The sequence below is a fragment of the Astatotilapia calliptera genome, chromosome 23 (assembly GCF_900246225.1).
Source record: "Astatotilapia calliptera chromosome 23, fAstCal1.2, whole genome shotgun sequence".
Lineage (NCBI taxonomy): Eukaryota > Metazoa > Chordata > Actinopteri > Cichliformes > Cichlidae > Astatotilapia > Astatotilapia calliptera.
In genome coordinates this window covers 39,442,609-39,464,246 of record NC_039323.1, presented here as the reverse complement: position 1 = coordinate 39,464,246, position 21,638 = coordinate 39,442,609, and the positions used below count along the sequence as shown (strand labels likewise).

Here is a 21,638-nt window from a genome sequence, read left to right as displayed (position 1 = left end):
GAATGACTAACCGTATTGTGGATGGATTATCTCAGTTGTTCTCCTGGCTGAAGTTTGGTCCTTTTACAGCATCCTGCCATGCGATTACATTTGTTCCTGACCACCGAGAACACTCACGTTAACTTTTATCGAGTGGAAAAAAAGTTAGCTTGTTTATATTATGCTAACATAGCTGTGTCGCTAGCGGTCACGTAGCACATCATTATATACCAGCTAGCCCAACTTCAGTAACCCTACAAACGTCACTGCTGTTTACTTTTCTGTCTTCATTTATGTTGGAAGTGATAGCAGAGCTGTACGTTTGAATTTGTTTCCAAAACCCCGCAGTCAGGACATGCTATATTGTATTTAGATAGAAGCTAGCGAGCTAACTTCCTGCTAACTTCTAACTCCGTTAAATGTCATAAATTCCGTTTTCATGGATGCCTGGATGTTAAACTCAATTGTTACACCTGGTAGAGCAGAACGCTGATCATTTTATTAAAGATGAAAGACTTTAGACAGTTTTTCAACTCTCAGTAATGCCATAGTGATCGTTTGATATATGGGCCTGCAGCGGAGTTTAGGCCCAGACACGGCTAGTGACATCAGACTGAACAACCGGATAGCAACTCTTTGGTGGCAGAACTACAAAACAACCTGTTTGTTAAAATCAAGATAAGGAAGACACAGAGAGACGCAGACGCTGAAGCAGACACATATAAAATGGCAGAAGCACAGATGGAAGTGGTCGTGAGCCCAGAAATAACAGTTTTGCAAAGATCGGAAAATGACCTCAAAAAACCCCAAACACCAAATCCTGAAACACGTCCTCTGGCACAAGTTCAAACCGAAGTGGTCGTGAAAGGCAAGAAAAAAAGGGGGCAAAAACAGAAAAGAGTGGCTGAAGAACCCAGACGACCAATTACTCGGGCGTATGCTCGGGCTCTTCTAGAAGCCCAAAACAATGTGGCTGATGGAAGCAACCTGAGAAATGAAGAAGTGTCAGGAAACCCTGAAGGAACCTCTGAAAGGGAAAACCCTGGATCCCTCCCTATGTCAGAACCAAAGGACGACGTGAATATGGAGACAGAGGCAAACACGAATAACGCCAGTGGACAAAACCCTGGGCCAAATGGAGGGACGTGGCAACATCAGCCAAATCCCAGATTTATACCCCATCATGGCAGAGTCCAGTATGATTCATGTTGTGAGATTGCTGCTCTCAGGCATCAACTACAAGCTTCCCAAAACCACCAGAACGAGCTTTACTGGAAACTGGTAGCTGCTAATAAGAGGGCTTCTTATTACCAGTCTAAAGTGACCAAACTTCATGCACAGATGATCGCCGACAAAAAACAGCATGAAGAAACAATTAAAAAGCTCATAGAGCAACTGGAGGAGGCTAATGATAATAATAAGCCTGATACGAGCAAAACAGAGGTTCAAGCAAAGGACAACCAAGCAGTTGTCATGCTGGATGACATGATTCATGTCCTGCACGAAGACGTCAGCGACCCTACCACAGAGCAGTGTGTGGATTCTTCTACACAAACCACAGAGGCTTCACACATGGACTGTGTAGGTCTGAAGGAGGCTCAATTTGAAGCCCAATACAAGACTCAACAAGAGCAAATAGGAACACTCCAACAACAGCTCCTAGAAGCTCAACACCAACTCAAGGAACAGGAAGATAAACATAGGCAGGACCAGGAGACACTGAACATGGAAATCAGTGAGCTTAAATCCCAGCTCTGCTCCAACAAGGAGCTTCATGACATGAAAGCAGAGACTCTTTATCAAGAGTTGAAAGAAGTCAAAGCGTCCTACATTAACATCACACAGGAGCAAAATGAACAAAATTCCAACACAGCAAATGGAAAATCTGAGCTTCTGGTGGAAAAAGACACCAAAGAACAGGACAAGGAAGAAGAAGGAGAAGACTCCCTGACATCAACTGAGATGTCTCTGCATGACTCTCTACAACAAACAGAAGACAGAGAGAAAACGATAACTACCAATCCAGCTGAACTCGAAACTGAAGCTAAGACTGTGCCAGAGAAAAAACCCAAGAAGAAGAAGAAGAGGAACTGGCTGCGTCGGCTTTTCAGCTGTACCAGTCCACAGACAGACTGATTTACACAACTGTGGAAAAACTAAATAAATACAAAAAATAAAATAAAATTGGAAAACATAGATGTGTCATTATTTCATATAGATTTCAAATAACATACCATTTGATGTCAACATGTTTTAGTTGCATTTGCAGTGCTCGTGCTGTTATATTCTTATGATTCTGTTCATTTTATGAATGTATCCTTCAGCCTTGCTTCACATATTTACTGCTGCTTGATCAGCTTTAGTCCTGCTAGCATCAGCACAGGTAGAAACAGATCACACATCAGAGAATCGGCCGTGCATCTAAATGCAAATGGAAACTAAAAATGAAAACATAGATAACTTAGCTGAACTTCATACATCTGAAAGTTGACCAATGCATACATAGTGCTAAAAATCAGGTATCGGGAAAACACATTATTTTATATTATGCTGAAGTCAATTGTTATCCTTTTTTAAAACTATATCATATAATAAAGTCTGTTTTGAAGTTTACTATGGTAAAAAAAATATTTTAAGGCTTTTCAGATATACTGTAACTTCATAGGTATGAACCATCAAAGCATTTTCATCATAAATATAAAACTTCATTAGGTAGATCTTTTCAAATACTCATTAATGCAAATATCTGATCAGCCAATCACATGGCAGCAACTCAATGCAGGTGTAAAAGGTGAGGTCTAAAAAGAATAGGGATGGGTACCGGCATCCAGTGCCATGATGGCACCGGTTCTGACATAAACGGTAGTAACCAGACCGAAAAGCAGCGCACATTTCGGTGTTTTATTTCGGTGCTTTTTTTTCCTGAGCTGTGATACACTTTAGATTCTAGCCAATCATTTTACGTTTCCGAGGATAGTAGGCGGGTCCTGGTACGTACGTTCTTTTAGAGCAGAGCTACAGATTAAAAATGCCCAAGGCGAAGCGGTCAAAAGGTGAGGTCTAAAAAAAACCTTCAAGAAAATATGAATCCATCTTAATCAGTCTTTAATTATGAAGCAATCACCTAACTCCCTCTGACAAACAGACCTGTGGAAAAATTTATAAACCACTTTTAACTTTTTCCAAGGTGAATATTGTCTGGCAGCAGGTGCCCTTCCCCTCCCAGAACACGTCAAGGACAGTTACAGCAGCTATTACAAACATTATAAGCAGAATAAACCATGAAACTAAACATTTCTCCTCCTTGATATTCTTCATCCAAATCCGTGCCTCCCTGGTCCTCATTTGACATAAGCCAAGTATTCCCACCTGACATCTGCTCCCCACGCGTGTGACACTGTGTCGAGGTACGCGTGTCTATGCAAAAACCAAATTATACGCCAGTGATTGTCTGAAACCAGCAGGGGTGTTCATGTGCAAGAGGACACATCCATGGTCAGCAGAGCATTAGTAAGTTGTGGGGGATAGCTGTTAAATGGACCAGCATAACCAAATAGCCTCAAACACAAAGTAAAAACACAGCTACTCTGCATCAGAAGCTTTTTAATAATCTACTGGCCACAAGTAATACACTAAATACTCATACTCTCCAGAGGATCAACTCTTTCAATTCTAGTGTGTGTGTGTGTGTTGGGGAAATGACCTGCTCACTAGGCCCTGTGTATTCTTTGACATCACATCTGATGGAGACTGGCTGGCCCTCCACCCGGATTAATGGACCAGGAGGCACCGTCACCACACGGGCCGAGCACCCACCTTGAAGAACACAGAAGACATTTTAAAAGATTAAAAGTCTATAACAGAAAAAATTATGTGTGGAGGCTGAGTTGGACTCTGAAACCTCTAAGATGAAAGAAAATCCTTCTATATATGAAGCAAAAATAGAATTTACATGAAGAATACGCTGTATTTATATACATTTGCCCCTCAGTACAACAGACCATTGAGGTCATATTGAAGTTTGCTGGGCCTGTAGCAGCTTGAATAAGGTAATGACATGTTTGACAATGACACTGATGTTCAATGTTTTAATCATGGACAGTCAGGTGAAAGCCACACTGGCTGACTTGCAACAAATCCTGGCTGAAGAACAGGAAGCCAAGCTTGGTCAGTGTGTGACCACACCTGGCATCCAGACCAGCATGAGGAGGAGCAGCCAGGCTGTTGTGGCTGTGTGTGGTTCTTCCACATTTTTCCACAACAACAGGACAGAGACCGAGAGACATTTATTTTCAATCTCTTTGATTGACTTTTCAATTCGGCTTAGTCCAACATACCAACCAAAACCTCTGTTTCACTCAAAAAGTTACAAATCAATTGGATGTTAAATGCACTATTTTTTGTTTAAATAATAATTAAAAAAAAAAAGATAGTCCACCCACAGACAAAAATGAAATATTAAATTGGCAGACTTCAAAATGGGGATTAATATTTGGCTTCTTGTCAAACGACCGCCTGTCCAACACTGTTGCAGTGATTTACCAAAAATGCCTGCGAGTACTTAAACTGTTTAGCACTTGTTTAGCTACAATGGCAAAATGAACTGATAAAGATGTATAAGACAGAGCAGGTAAATAATGCACAGTGATAACGATAGTTGCAAAAGTTTTTTTTTATAAAACATCTTCCTAAATCCTGTTGACTATAAACATAACATAAAAAATATTTTAAAAATACATCACTTTTTCTTTTCTTCCTTTTTTTAAATAAAAGGGCACCAGCAGAGTTAATTAGCCACCAAGCAAAGAAGTGTCTCTTACTGAGCATGAAAATCCCAAAAGTGAGTGCAGTGACATAGTTTTCCATTTTCCTTCCACTTTTTTCCTTGTCCCTCGATTTCCACGTGTTTTCTCTGGAGGTAAGACCGGTCCTCTCTCGCCACTGACACTTACCACTGTATGTGAGTGCAGGAAATGCGTGACAGCATGACAGAGGAGAGAGAGTCTGTGAGTGTGAGAGAGACAGTGGATTGTGGTCAACCACCACACAGATGCTTGGGGCCCAGACTAGTGCCAGCAGGTCTCTGACAGCAGAGACCTGGCCTCCCTGAAAGGACCCCACTCGTGCCTCTTACAGTTCAAGTGGCATTCATAGTTCTGTTTAAGTGAATGGCAGCTAGGAACAAGAATGAAAATTGAAAAGCAGAAAGAATGAAGAAAAAAGAGGAAGAGGAGAAAAACCTAAATGCTGCCAGTTTATTTTTAACTTTAGGTGGCAGACATTTCAGTGAGGAACCTTCCACCAGTTTAGCACGAGCTAGTTTAACATTAAATAACTCAGAGCGGCCAGCTCTGTGTCCAGCTCTGGTGGCTGTAACATGAGCGAGAGGCGTGCACAGCTTCCTTGGTGGTGTCAGAATACTTATAAAATAACTGACCAATTCTCCCAGTCAACTGTTGCACAGGGTAGGTTTTTGGGGTGTGTATAGGAAGGGGTGAGGGGGTAATATGGTGAAATCCTGTCCTGGTACAATACCACCATACACCCACAGCTCGCCATGCGTGCCTGATACACAGGGGCGGATCTAGAAGGGTGGCATGGGGTGGCAAGTGCCACCCTAAAATGATCTCTTGCCACAGTGCCACCATAGTTTTGCATATGACAGTGTTGTTTGTTAAAATAACATAGCATTAGCACTTTGAGCGTAGTTACAGTTAACAGTGAATATAAATGCTAAAACTGAATATATCGCATAGTGTTCCCCCCCCCCTCCATTAACAAATGGTTCAGCCCATATCACAGACAGTCTTCTTTTCTAGTTTTTAGTAGCAAGCGATGCTTATGATTGTGCCAGAGCACATTTTGAACAACACCATGGGAATTTCAGATTTCACACAGGTGGTTGGTTGTTGCACTCTGGAAATGGAATAAAGGTGAGTGTTATTAACCCTCTGGGGTCCACGGACTCGCTGCACCTCCAACAGACTTCAACACAGATCTTTGTTCATGACAGTGCAGATTTCTGACATTTTGTGTAATTTAAGCATGTAACAATTAGATTTTTTTTTTCTAACAAAAAACAGTGTGAAACTTAAATTAGATTTGTGTTTGTAAATGAACCGCCCCATGTTGTGTAGCTTTCTGGATTTTATACTTATTGGGCTACATATCTATTTATTATACAAGCCATACAGTACATAAAATCACATGTTTTATGTAACTAAAGTGTTTAATTATGTGGGCTTCAGAAAATAATTAAGTTATAGATGATATTTACATGACAAACGTGTATACTTATTGCATTTGAATGTGTGTTTGTGAAAAAAAAGGCTTTGATTTTGCCACCCCATGTGATTTCTTTGCCACCCTAAGAAAATTTCTCTAGATCCGCCGCTGCTGATACACCAGCTTAGCCCTGTCATGATTGCAAGCCCTTCATGCATACAGGGAAGCACATCCAGACACTGTCCCCTGGCACAAAGACCGGTCTTGGTACCTACTGGCTACTTTATTCTTTCATTACCCTACTTCATATTCATCACCTGCGGGCTCTGGTGAAAGTTGCAAAACTACAATGTTTAAAATAATTATGAAATCTGTACTGAGATGTTGCCACACAGTTAAATAATCTATGCCTAATAAGCACCTCACCTGGACAGCGCACAGCATTGTCTGGTTGTTGTAGATTGCCTCGATCGGTGGTGTCTTGTTGTTTAGCCCACAATACTTTGGCAGCCTGGGTGGTGTTTTGGACGTTGCTGCAGGCTGTCCTGAACTTGGGATGTGGGCCAGTAGAGGTGGGTTTGTTTTATTTTTATTTTTTTATTTTGGAAGGTGACGATACACTATGGATTTGTTGTATTCAGCAAAATTATCCTCCTCTCCACAAGTGAGCCATAGAGCCAGGGTGGGCTGACAATCTTGAACCATCACTGGCTGCTTCATCTGCTTCAGTTTTCCAGACGACAAACGTTCTGCTCAGTGGCTCTTTCTAGTTCTTGGGTCTCGCAATTTCCAGGCTAATCTTAAATCCCACTTTTGACACTAGAGTGGCAAGCTCACATCAAAGTGTTAAAATTTGCAATTCTTCTGATCAAAGACCGCTCAGCCTCAGAAATGCAGCTTTATTAGTGTTAACACACGCACACAAACAGGAAATAGTGGCCCCGGCGGTCAGCAATTGTCACGGCTGTCTCAGACATTATGCATTTTAGAGCATACATACCCATAAATATGGAGCTAGATTGCCATCTTGTGGCCAATAAGAGGAACGATGATATAAATGCCCAAAACACAGGGTAGAATAACAGAAGGGAAACACAGAGGAGACTAAAAATAACCAAAAAACACCAAACTGGAGGTTGGCATATAACTAACACCAAACAGGAACCAACAACTTAGATGCTGAAGCAGTCACTGCACCCGTGGCAGTCCTCTTAATCTGAAAAAAGTAGTGCAGCTCAAATTTGTAATAATCTCAGAAAAGCTCAGTCTAGTTTCAAAAAACTAGACTCAGCTTTTCTAGTAGTAATTTCTGCTGTTACAGGGTCAATAAATCATATTGCATATGAGACTAAAACTTCATAATGAGCAAGTTATATTTTTGTGTGCAGCGGGTTGACATTGTGTGACATCGCTTTCCTGTAATCTGTTCATGGTGCAGGTGTGAAAGTTGCAATTGCACTATTGGAGCATGCAACACTAAAAAAGAGGAGTCAGTGTAAATGGAGTTAGTTTTTATAAGTGGCAGATAAATTTAGATACAACTTCTCAGCCTGCTAGATGCAGGCTTGCTGTAGTTTCTGGAGTGAGAGACAAAAACATTAACATTAGACTGAACGTTAGACTATAACCAGATCAACAATGCAGTCAAATATGTTATATTTCAATGAAACCTTTCCAACTCTCACTAAGTAAACAGAATAAATCGCCTGTGGTCTCATGCAACAGTCTTTATATACTCTGTTATTTCTGCTGGTGTTCTGTCTGGTACCAGTCTTTGAGTTTCAGCATCCTTTTTTGACCTATAGCAGACCTTTTAGCCATTTTTTAGCAAATTATGACACACATACTGTGTCACTTCACACCACATTTTCTCCCGTTTCCATCACATTCACCAAAATTTACAGTGTAACTTTGACTCTGTGCCTTTTTGGTATCTTGTGACTTTCACTGTACATAGCATTGGACACAGCCATAGCCAGTCAAAATGTGGGACATTGTCTCAAGATGTGGGACAGAAAAAATCCTGTGTAGTCCTACTTAAAGAGGGACATCTGATCTCCAGCTGCAGGGTTAACATACAGAGCCAGACAACCATCCACACTCACATTCACAACTATGGCCAATTTAGAATTGTAAGTTAACTTAATGCATGCGTCTGGAGAAGATCGGTGTACACACACAGGCACAGGTCACATGGTAACTTCACAAACTGAGGAAAGGGCCTAGCCAACCCACAGGTTCAAACCCACAGCCCTCTTGCTGTGAGGGGAGAGGGCGAAATTCGTGCCACAAACGTCTGCGAAATTAGTTCCATGTATTTCCTCAAAAACATCAGAGAGCAGAATGTTTTTGATCCAGTGTTGTTTACACTCATATACACAAGCTGACCGACCCACACAAATGTGGGTCGGTCTCCATGTCCACGTTCATACATGTTAAAGTCTCCATCCTGTGACCTTCACTTATTTTTATCCAAGGTGTGAATTGTTGAGCTTGCATGTTGCACCTGGTGGTTTTCACTTGAAGAATGACAAACTATTTGTGGGAATGAGTCACATGCAAGAAGTCACTTGTTTACCTTTGTTTACAAAAAGTGTAACTAGGGGAACTCCATAGGTATTATTTTACACAACATTGAGATATCAGGCCATCGGGTCCTACACATTGCTTGTGAATGAAACTGCAACCCTCTACATAAGAGGTAGGGAACGTTAGTCCTGGAGAGCCGGTGTCCTGCAGGTTTTAGATCTCACCCTGGGTCACCACACCTGAATCAAATGGTTAGTTCATTACCAGGCCTCTGGAGAACTTCAAGACATGTTGAGGAGCTAATTTAGCCATTTAAATCAGCTGTTGGATCAAGGACATCTAAAACCTGCAGGACACCAGCTCTCGAGGCCTGGAGTTGCCCACCCCTGCTCTATATGATTTCTTCTACACAGCTTTTTTTTTTTTTAAACTGCATACATGAACATGACAACACCCAGAAAGAAAGCAAAAGCAAGTGCTTAATCTTAAACATCTTATTCCTCTCACACGACTAGAAAGCTTAAAGAGCTCAGTGAAACAGGCGTAGGCTAAGAAGGAAAGAGCAAACTGATATTTCCATCCAGAACTGCTAGCTCATTTAAAAGTGAGGAACAATCCTCTGAACATTTCGGTTAAACGATGGGCGGCGAAGACAGAACGCAAGATGCCAAAGATGAAGAAGGCGATGAAAGGAAGTGAGAAAAAGGAAGAGGGGTGGGTTAAGAAAGGAAACCAAAATAGTGAATTGCAATTGTGTAATCTGTCAAAGTGCTGCTTGTTATGTTAACTTCACAATATTTCTGCTGTATAAATGCAAGACACACACATGACACACACTCTCACACACCGTGCTCTGGGTTTCATGTTTATTACTTTTCAATGTACAATGTAAATTTCCCAGGCATTGCTCCAGCAGCGTGCCAGCTGCTCACAATATTGCTCCTCTTTGGTCCCGACACCTCTCCAGCTTCTCCTGGTGCTGCCCCTTCAACCATCCACGTCACCTCTCCCTCTGCAGCTGAGCCACAACACACACTTCCCTGACACACTGCCAAACCTCGACAGTGACTCCAAAAGTGGCACGAAGGGATGAACAACCACTCTTCTATAAAATATTCAATCATTTGGTGTTTTGGAGACGATGACGTACAGTGCTGGGTAAGATCTGAGATCCATGAAAGCCAGACAGCACAACACATCAGTAAATCCTGCAGTAATGTCCTATAGTCTGTCATCTTGAGTGAGACCAGTCCCAGAACCTTACCAAACTTGTAGCAGATGGCTGCCCCTCCCTCAGGTTTCATCCTGTTAAAAGGGAGTTTTTCCTTCCCACTCTAGTGGGGATCGTCTGGTTCTCTTTACCTTGCAATATAAAGCACCTGCAGGCAACTGTTGTTTTTATTTGAGAATATATAAATAAAACGGAAATGAATCAAAGATGATCAGTTATCACTGTATTTAAACCATGCGAGTAAAACAAAGCTCACAAAAAATAGACGATCTCCTTCACTGTTGGGTTCAGTTTTTATTGTGTTACTGATCTATTCATTTTCATCACCATCATAACCCAGTCAGTCCATGCTGCTGATGCTTTTCAGTCAGAGAAACACAAACAATATCACCACACCATAGATTAATAACAGCGATGCATATCTTACTAATATAGCCACTGTGATATCAGTTTGCTGCAAACTAATGTGGTTTTGACAACACCGGGCCAGAGCTGCACGGAGCCACTCTGGCATCAACAAGGAATTTTCATCCTTATGAATTGCAGCTCACTGTATATTTTCTCCTTTTCAGTCTTTTCTGTGTAAACCTTAGAGATGGCTGTGTGGAAAAATCTCAGCAGATCAGCAGATTCTGAAATAGTCAGACCAGCTCATCTGCCGCCAACAACCATGGCATGTTCAAAGTCACTTAAATGTCCTTTCTGATGCTCAGTTTGAACCTCAGCAGGTTTGTCTCATTGAGCTGGTGCCATATGATTAACAGACTGGATATCGGTGTTAATGAGCAGCTGAAGGGATGTGTCTAGGAATTTGGCCTGTTTGCGTTAACAAATAATACTGAACTAAAACTTGGATCTTTTGAACATAGACTGTATAATTATTATCAAAATGCAAAGCTATCAAAATGGTTCCTCTTTTCAGTTTTGCACCACATAGATCACACCACAGTGCAGCAGGCCCTGCATTTTTCACAGCAGCTCTAGATGTCTCTAGATATGACACGAGGAAAATATGTAAAGATGCACTGGAAGGTGTGAAAATAAGCGAACAGCAGCACTGTGTGGGCGTGCCCATCATTCAGTCATTGTTGTTCACACACAATGAAGCCTGATAAGGCAGACAATAAACTAAAACATTTACAGTAACATAATATCACTTTAGTGAAGAAAGAACAGAATCTGACACTAAATGTGGCAATTTTCTGTTGCTATAAACCAACAAGTACAGGAAATCATCCACACACACACACACACACACACACACACACACACACACACACACACACACACACACACACACACACTAAGCCTGCATGTAGAAAGCCACAAACACATTTTCAGCAAAAAGACAGGATATATGAATCACACACAACAACCGTCTGCTTGCATCGCTCTGTGCACTCAGAAAAGTGCAGAGTTGAAAATGACGCAGTTTGAAACATTCACTCCCAAACTTATACTGCAAATCATAACGACACCATTTATTTAAAAAGACCACTGTGCACAGTTTACACTGACACATACACAAATACATACAAATACAAACGCACATGTCAATCCAAACAATGCGGATAGTTAACTTTCTAGTAAAATTTAGTTAACTACAGCAGACAGCAGTCATAAGAAGGTGAGCAAAATTACAAAATAAAAAACGTAAATGACAAATCCTTAGCTTTTTGCAACATGTACACCAAAGGCTGTTCGCACAATGAAATAATCTGCAGTGACATTCTTTTTGTAGTTTGTCCAGAAAGAAGGAGCCTTCTAGATTGAAAATTGAATACTATGTTGTGTGAAAAGGTTTCTGCAGTGGCAGTGAAGCCACTCTTACATAATGTATACGTGATGGTAAAATTCACAATGTGCAAGTTTTCTTGTAGTATGCAAAACATTTTTGAGGTTTAAAAAATGTTAAAGTTTGATATTATATAGTTTGATATTTTATAGTTTGATATTTTAAAGGCACTTCTGCACTGCGGAGCCAATGCAGAGGTGCTTTGAGCCTGCAGTTTGACCTAATTGCCAACAGGGGGCGACTCTTTTGATTTAAAAAAGAAGTTTGGTTCTACAGCGATGTAAAAGAAAACGACCCTTTCTCTCCCTTGTCCTCAGAAGAAACTTTTTTTCTGATAAAACGTATCACAAGACACATGACCATAACATGATGCTTAGTTTGTAAAACATGGACCCCATTTGATTCAAACAGGGTGATAAAGCAGGGTATGCTTTAGGGCGTGGCTCTCGGTTTCTCAGTATGATCCACACCTTGCACATGATGCCTGGCTTCAAAAAGCTACACTCAAAAAATCCCATTCAAGCCCAAAACGATTAAGATACTTCAATTTTTGTGAGTTTTTGAGACCGCCATCATCAGTTTCTTTTTTATACAAAAATGCCAAATGTAATATGCAAACTGATATATATTGTTTTGCAATTACCACTGTAGTTTGAAAAAAATGAGAATTTTCTGGCAATTATTTCATCGTTCAGGCTTTACTGGGCTGTGAGGGCCAAGAATATTTGTTTTGAGTATATAGTCTTTATAAACTTTAGAAACCAGTTGGTTACATCATCTTTTATATGCAGTCTGACAGATTTTGCTTAACCTGCTTAACCTGGCAAAACATTTGTAGAAAGCCTCAAATGTTAAGAGGCAAAAAAACCCCTACCATTCTCAAATGAGCCACTTTATTTGAATCTAAGCTATTCTAAGCCAAGCTAAACTGAGCTAACCAGCTGCTGGTCTCAGCTCTGTATTCAACATACAAATGCCAACAGCAGTGAAGCTAAAAAACGGTAAACGTGAAAATAAGAGTATTTCCCAAAATGTAAAACTGTTTCTAGGATGTAAATATGGAATAAGTAGCAAAGAGTGACAACTACTAGCAATATTCTATATAATGTTGCATTAAACAGAAATGTCAATGTGTACACTTTGACAATTACTTTGTATTTAACATATAATTTACTCAAGTATAATGAAAAATTAAGAAAATAAAAAAAATTATAGTCTGATTGTTCATTTAAAACATCTCACATCTTTCAGAAGTCTGTTTCCTCATGTAGACTCACTTTCTGATCTAAGAGGATCTGAAATCTACGCAATATTTGTTATATACATACAAATATTACAATATCTATATATATAATTCTTTGGCAGGTCAAGTTTCAGCGTCACATTATCAGATAGATTTATAGTTTGAGACAAGCTTTTAAAAAGATGAAGAAAAAGATTAAAAATTATTTCCATATACTAAGCTCAAGTTTTTTCATTCTTTTGGTGCTTTTGGAGTTTTCTTCCTGGGCTGAGGAAGAGGAGGAGGCTGCTCTTCGCCGCCTTTACCACCTGGAGCGGAAACCTGAAGGAGAGTGAAAAAAGGTGTATCAGACCTAAATTATGTATTTCCACATGACTCACTGTTACTGTTTTCAATTTTCATTCTAAGCAGTCAGGATAATAGCAAAAATAAATCATTTTTGGTCTAAAAAACTTCTGTGTCATCTGCTTCTGTGTCCTACCTGTGTAGCCCGTCTGGGGCTGGGCTGAGGTTGGCCGTTGGCGGGCTCAGGCGCTCTGGGACGCTGCTGGGTGCGTGGCTGTTTAGAGCGATGTTGTCGGGGGCCGGTGTTGCCTGCCGGCTGCTGCTGATGGTGGTGGGGGTGATGATGCTGATCAGAATTATTTTGATTTGGATGTTGATGATGCTGATGATGATGCTGATGATGATGATGTTGTTGTTCCTGATTGCCCCACTGCAAGCGAAGCTCCCTCTCATCTGTTAAAGCAAATATAGGTGACAGGTCAGACCTGCAGAATCATAAGGAGGTGATGTCCATGATGGACGTTAGGTTAGACCAGCGGTCCCCAACCTTTTTTGCGCCACGGACCGGTTGATGCCTGACAATATTTTCACGGCCTTTAAGGTGTCGCGGAAAAATACAACAAAATAAAACTATTACCCGTACTGGAAAAAAAAGAAGAGTTATTCATAACACACGTGAAAAGACCCAGGAAAACAGAGTTAACGATAAAAACGATAACAAAATAACGCTGAAAACCGATAAAAACCCTGAAAACCATACATTTCACACCTGAACCTCAACTCTCGCGGCCCGGTACCAAACGACTCACGGACCGGTACCGGTCCGAGGCCCGGGGGTTGGGGACCGCTGGGTTAGACAACATCCTCTCCTCCCCAACCTGCTCGATGGACTTCAGCGGACAGTCCAGGACAGAGCTGGCACTCCTGACCAGTTTGTTAAGTTTTTCTCTGTTCCTCTCTGCCACCACTCCTGCACACCACTGCATAGAAAATAGCAGATGCCACCACAGTGACTAGTGGGCGAAGGTGAAGTATGATCCTCTCCATGGTCTTGCAACAGGTCTGAAGCATCATCAGTCAGGAAGAGCCACCAATAGCCTCTGAATCCCAGAACTTCCAGGTGTATTTAGTGTCAGTTGATTTAATGCTAATGTCTTGGAAGGCATTAGCATTAATGTCCCATTATTGGATCATCTTGTTTAAAGACCCAGCCCATAAGAGCTGGTTTAGAGTCTGACACATGGAGCACATTGTAAATGAAAGAGTGGAAAGTCAGCCACCACAGAAAACCATGGCAATAACAGGATGTATTATATGAGTGTTTCTCTAGAACGACATGTCACAAACTGAATGCATCGCTGTATTCAGTTTGTGACATGATAAGTGGCACAAAGTGTTTTGGAACAGCAACAAAAAAAGAGAACTGAGAGTTTTAACTATATATTTACTCACTTCTGAATAGCTCAACAGATAGTGAGCTCTGTGAGACACATGTCACATAAAAACCTGACTCAAACTCCACCTAGTGTTATAAAAAAGAATATGCTTTCTGACGATGCACAGACTTAACCAGCTTAAGCTGCAGGTGACTCTTGTTTGGAGTCAGAATTTATTGGATTGGATGATTGAAGTCTGAAGAAACAAGACATATTTGCAATTTATTCAGTTGTTCATTTAACAAACACTGGCCTCATTAGCCTCAGTAGCATGTAGAAGAAGCATACAGAGCCACAACAGCCTGGCACCTGCTCCTCATACTGGTCACCAGCTCGCTCATACACTGCTGTGGGATTCTATCCTATTCCTCAACCAAATGTGGATGTGTTAGTCACCTGAGCACAGGACTAGAGGCAAGCCATTTCATCCTCTCCACTCCCAAACACTGGAGTTATTCTCTGATAAACTGCGCTCTGTGCGGGTGAGCACTGTCATCTTGGAGGAAAGAGTCTGGTCCCAGACAGCAGAAACAAAAGATTGCCACTACTGAAGAATCGTATCTCAATATCTCTCTGCACTGAAGCTGAGGCCGTCACACAACAGTCACTGAGGCAGTCACACAACATCACGGAAACTGTTGCCCTATTGGTGCAGCAATCAGCGTACCATTCTCTGTGTCTTCTCCACACCTTAACCCTGCGATTCAAGTGCTGTCGGAAAACTTTCAACTCACATACATAATGTCCCTGCACATGTTTAGGCTCTACTGCACATATGCTCAGACACCATGGCCTTTGTAGCAGTGTCCACAGGTGCTGACAGTCAAGTGCCTGAGTACTGGCATCAGCACTTGTAGCAGCAAAAAGACAAAAGGTCAAAACAAGTCAGTAGCAGAACAAGCTGTTTGGCACAGACATGGAAGATTTGGCAAGTTATGTAAATGAATAAGTAAATGAAAAAAAATGGAGATTTGTTTGGCCCAGTAAAAATATAAGTCATTTAAATGTAAATAATATATGAATAATATATATTATGTATTATGATATTTTGTGAGCACAGCAGCTTATATTTTAAATATGAATGCACAAACTAAATAAGCACATTCTTACCCTTTAGTCTCAAACGCCTCTTCCGTTTGGTCCGGATGCAACAAATGATGACAATTAGGATCAGCACCAGAACAATACCTGATGGTGAGTAATAACAGCAAATTGCATTAGATGTAAGAGTGAAAAAACAGAAGCTTTCCTATGCATTTTCACACCATAGCCCCAAATATGATGTCAAGATTTTAAGCAGAAGACAAACCTTACCTGCTCCACCACCCACAAAAACCCAGATGCTAATTCCAAATAGTGTGTCAGGAAAAGGAAAAGCTTTAAAATAAAAGGAGAAGAAAAGTATCTTGTTAGCATATGAGCTCAATAAAATGACCACTTCAGTTCACGAACATGGAAAAAGGCACATTTGAACATTTGTACCCTTGATAACACATAATACGTACAGAACTTGCAGTCTTGTTGAACAGGCTGACTGATCTCAGAGCTGACGCGGGTAGAAACATTGCAAAAGAAACGAGCATTCAGCACATCTTTGACTGGTCTTGTCAGGTCCTTGACAATCTCTTTTTCTGCCGTCTTTTTATCAACCATAAACCATTTGATCTCAAAATTTTTTTCACTCTGTAGACAAACAGACAATTAGTTAGTGGATTAGTGGAAAGTTCAGATTTTAAGTCTAACAAGTCCAACCTGAACAAAATGAGAAATATAATAATCTTTTCATACATTTTCAGTAATTTCCAAGCCTATATAATTAAATAATACATACACAGAAACACAACTTCCTGAAACAACATCTCTGAGTAAATGCTTGTAGACAGCACACTTCAAATCATGTTTGGTTTCAGTGGAGGAGAAATGAAGCTTATGTCCACATATTCTTCAACAACTTAATTATCAGTCAGTTATTTGTAGAGTACAACAATAAACAATGTCCTCACCTTACCAACATCGCAAGTAAAAGTGACTTTTGTCTTATCAGGTGTACATGTCCTCGTCACTGTGGGCTTCTGCACAGGATCTGAGTACAGAAAATGTGATTATATCAACATTATATAAACTACTGCTTTTCTACAATAACAAGTACTGTTGATTGATAAAACTGAACAGTGACTTCATAATAAAACCAAAGATTTTACTTTTAATTATAGTATCTGACTAAAACAGCTTCTGATGGATCAGCACACTTTCTTGTTGTGATATAAGTAGTACAAACACAATGAATATATGTATAATGTGTTGTTACTTACCTAATACACACAAATGCACACTTGGTAAGTTTTCCCCCACATTTATTCCCTCTGTGTAAACCTCTGGTTTGTATCGTCCTGACTTGTCTTTGGTGAGTTGTGTCAGCTTCAGTGATCCAGTTGAATCAACATCTTCATTTTTCCCTGTGATCACCTGTTTCTTTCTGCGATAAAAGATTACACTTGTGTCCTTGAACCATTTCAGCTGCTCTGATTCCTTCAACTTATATCTAAGTGGCACAGTAAAGCTTGATCCAGTTGCAGCGTACACACAATCATCCTGAGAGCCTTTGAAATAGAAAGGAAAGTGAAGAAAGACAAAAAAATAGATGAAAAAAATTAACTAGTCATGTTACAAAAGCTCTGAAGAATTATATATCAGAGCTGAGGTAAATTATGATTCTGTTAACATAAGGGCAAGTTTATGATTTTACTAGTTTTAAACTAGCAAAAATCAGAAATTCATTACATCTACAGATCTATCAAAACTAGTTGTCATGACATCATGACTGTGACTAATTGAAGTATTAAGCATTAACGGTGTGGTTAGTAGTTCATTTCGAACTAACACCATTTCCTGTGCATTTGTCAGGAACTACGATGGACCGCTCTTAAATTAATGATGGGTTTTGATCAAGTTTCAATAGTTTTTTTCCACCACTCTCTCAACCAGTTCACAGCAAAGACTTCTGTACTGTTAATGCTCAATTCCCCTGGAACTTGAGTGTAGTTGCTTCTCTGCAAAGATGTCTACAATGCCTTGCTTGAGTTGGTACAGAGCTTGTTAACACATTTTCTGACTTCCTGTATGTCCCAGTTTTTCTGAGTGACTTCTTTTTGTGAGCTTCTACTCATGAACGTACAAAATCTGTCAAATGTCATTCAGATACAATGTATAAGTTGACAAGTCACCAGAATACAGCTGGTATTTCAGTATAAAGTTAGCAGTTGTAGTTTAGTCACATAATGTCAGTAAGAAGTTGCGTATTGTTAGTTTCGACTGATTGAGCTGACAAACGTCTGTAACATTATATTCTGTGGGCATCCTGCACACATCACTTTACTCCATCACTGAGGCTGGATGATGGTTACATTTCATCCTGTTGTCTCTCTTCAGACCACAGTGTGCAGCGATGGCATCCTCATCTAAACATGTTCTAAAGGTGAAAGGTTTGCCATCAATATATTTTATTTGTAAATGTTTAAAGAGGTGACAGGAATCTATCAGAGATCACGAGGTGCTGAGCAGACAAAATACACGAATATGTAAAAACAGTTCTCAGTAAAATAGGTTTTGCAATCAGTGAACAACTTTGACACAGTTTCAATTTCTGTGAAGGGAACCACAGGAAATGAGTGGTTATATAAGTCATGTTCTCATGAAGCACAACATTAATATTTTCCAGGATGATTATAAAAAATTAGCTTCTAGCCAAACCTCGTTTTGAGTCACTAGTCGTGGCTGCGTGAGTCTTTTCTCAGAGGAGGACACAAAGTGGCTCATTAGTAATTACCCTAAACCTTTGTTATTGCAAATGGAAAAAAAAAAAAATATTTCAGCAGAACCACCGTTTTCTTTAACTTTAAACAAAAGTGTTTTTCTGCTCTAAATCAGAAAACCACAAGTTAGACTCAGTAATGTGAACCTTTGAATACCTTCCACTTCCTGTCAACTACAAGAGCTCATCACCAGAAATGTAGTTTTTTCTTTTATGTGTACTTAAAAAAACATTTTAAAAAAGGACATAAGGACTAACAACAGACAGCACTACACTGTATTAAGATCAGACATAGCTGTTAACATGCTGAAATCATCAAAACCTCTCACAGTGAACCAAGAAGAAGTGAAATGATGTAACTCATGACATATAAATCCTGCAGAAGAGCAGAGGAGCAACAGCTTCCACCTACGAGAATACATGTTAACTGAAATAAACTGTGATATAAAGCATTGGATTCAAATTTGACAATGAACTGCAATCACAAGCATTTTTATGGCAGTAACATGAGTAGAATGAGTCACTTGGTCTCTAAAGAAGCTGTTTCCTCTACAAAAATTCACAGAATTGTTCCGTATTGACGGGTGAAGTCGCTTTTGCAGTTCATAACCCCGTTTCAAACTGTCATGCTGACAAACAATAGAGGAATGTGTGAAGGCTGCATATACCAGACACCAACGCCATCATTACGCCTCAGCAGAAGGTGACATTTAAAAACCAGCAACGATAAGATGCACAGTGTGTTCAACAGAAATGACTTTTTTTGTAATTCGCCTCCTGTTGAGCATTTATCAGATCTATTCACATAAACATGAAATGATTTAAACGTAAACGGCTCAAAGGAAAGAGGGGGAACAGAAGGGAATCTTTATGATTTAATTACATCAGAAACAACTTTCATTAGTTTGTTTTGTGACCATAAATTAAGAATTACAATATTTGATGGACGTAAACTAAATTTTAAAATTCTATGTTTTTAACGTTCTTATAACCCATTAGTTCATATATATTGATATAAAAATTCATAAATGCAATTTCATATAATTCAGTTTATTAAAACATTTTTGAGTGTAATTTTTTTTGCTCTTTTTATGACTTTAATTCTTCATCCTTTCCATTGTTCAGCTCTCACAGCTCCTTTTCTGCGCTGAGCGCTCGCTGCTTCTATGGGTCACCTCTACTTTTGCACCTTTGCATCGCTTCCTGTTCATCCCCATCTCAGACCAAAGTTACCACATCAGCAGCGATGGGTTTCGTCTGCAGAACGTTCTGGACTGTTTCTTTTGTCTAACATTGATGTATTTATGGCCGAGGTTTTCAGTTCACCCCCAAAAATCAAAGACATGCCTCTTTTTTTGAATGTGCATGAAAGCACAACCTAAAAGGAAAGTAAGCTTGAAGCAAATATAGAAAAAGAAAAGCAGAGTCAAGTTTTTAAAAAATAATAATAATGACAATAAAACAAACCCTGCACACCCAAAACCTCAGCAGGAACTAAACCTTCACCCTCGCTCATGTCAGCAGCCCTACCCAACAGTATTACTACAGGTCATTTGTTAGTTCCTCTTTAGTTTTATTGAGTTTTTCCTCAATAAAATAATCATATTTAAAGGACTGGTAAAATATTTTGGATTGTTTAGTTTACTACAAATAAAAAAAGTAGTTTTAATGGTTTTTCTATATTATTTACAGTCACAAAATAGATTTCCACTGAGAGACTCAAACAGAAACACAGAAATATAGACTTTTACTGCATTCTGTGGGTATTTTTAAAGGATAAGTATCTTTGTAGCGCCCATGGCTGAGAGGTTCAATTGAGTATTTCCTTGACAAAAAAAAAAATGGTATAAATGTAAACCAATAAGTTTGGATTTTAACAATAAAAACCTCAACCTGACAGAATAAACAGATTAATTGAAACATACCTGTGGAGGAAACGAAGCAGCAGCAGAGCAGAAACGCAGCGATGCTGACAGCAGAAGCCATCTTCTTCACTGTTCTCATCACATTCAGCTAAAAAGAACAGCCTCTTTCCATTATCGAGGTTATTTCCTGTCAGAGCGCAGTAACTTCACATATTTTATGTGTGTGTGTGCCACCGTACACGCACGTGTGTGCGCATATATGGTTTTGAAAGGAAGTGATCCAAGAGGCCTCATCTGCTGTCACAGATAAAGAACAAAGCAAGCCAAGCAAATGTCACACTTAGAAGACAGAGTGCATCTTTTTTTAGTTTGAGTTCAGCAGTATAAATATATCTGTGATCTCCTATTAGAGATGTTCAAAAGGACAAAATGACAAAGGATGAACTGAAGCTCTGCCATCACGTAATGTCGCATACTGCTGTTTCTGATGTCATTTAAGAAAAAAAAAAAAAAAAAAAAAAGAGATGTTCAAAAGGTAACCAGAAGTTCAAACACCAAACTGCTAAAATCTGGGTAGCAGGTGAAATTGTAAAACTTAAAACAAAAGCAAGTGAGAAATATAAAAGCTCATAAAACCATGAGCGAGTATGTAATATGACAGTTAAAGTTATGTAAGAACACATTATATCTGCATTTGTTTCCAGTTAAACACCTGCAGTTAAAAGGTTGAAACTGTAATCATGTGGAGGTTTAAAGCTCTTACCTCTGAGGGTTTGCCATGGTCAAAGGTCAGACAGCCGCCGTCACTGCACACGTTTTACCTGCAGATACTCCTGCACGTACACGTAAATGAGAGCTGTGCATTTGTGTTTGCACAAGTCCATGTTGCCTTTGCACCACTGCCCTGTCCCCGGGAAAAGTTCAAGATGCTGAATTGATTAATCTTTGTAGAGGTGAGACACTTTTCCCCTCATAATGTTAAGTCCCTGTTGGATTTTAATAAGACTTTAAAATGTAAATCTTTTTGTTGTCCACTTTTTGGAAGCTAACATCAAATTTGAGAGTTTTTTTTAATGAAAGGGAAAAACAACCATCCACCATCATACCAATATATGTTTATTTTTACTCCAGACTGTGGGTAAGGCTTCAAAAATACTTCTTCCTACGTTTCCCATGATGCCATGGAACTCAATGACCGCTTTTGTTTTACCATCTCTGCTATTCCTATAAGAGATGAAG

The 21,638-nt window shown here is 39.7% G+C and overlaps 1 protein-coding gene across 1 annotated transcript in view; it reads right to left on the bottom strand.

The window, feature by feature from the left end:
* Window positions 1-12,441: 12,441 nt before the first annotated feature.
* The window catches only part of LOC113016553 (uncharacterized), a 109,781-nt gene continuing 100,584 nt past the window's right edge, over window positions 12,442-21,638 (bottom strand). The window contains exons 25-30 of the mRNA XM_026159454.1: window positions 16,727-16,815; window positions 16,229-16,406; window positions 16,038-16,094; window positions 15,834-15,911; window positions 13,484-13,740; window positions 12,442-13,323 (exon numbers count right to left, since the gene is read on the bottom strand). Of these exons, the coding sequence (XP_026015239.1) occupies window positions 13,234-13,323; window positions 13,484-13,740; window positions 15,834-15,911; window positions 16,038-16,094; window positions 16,229-16,406; window positions 16,727-16,815 (749 nt within the window). The 3' untranslated portion in view covers window positions 12,442-13,233. The remainder of the gene's footprint in view (window positions 13,324-13,483; window positions 13,741-15,833; window positions 15,912-16,037; window positions 16,095-16,228; window positions 16,407-16,726; window positions 16,816-21,638) is intronic.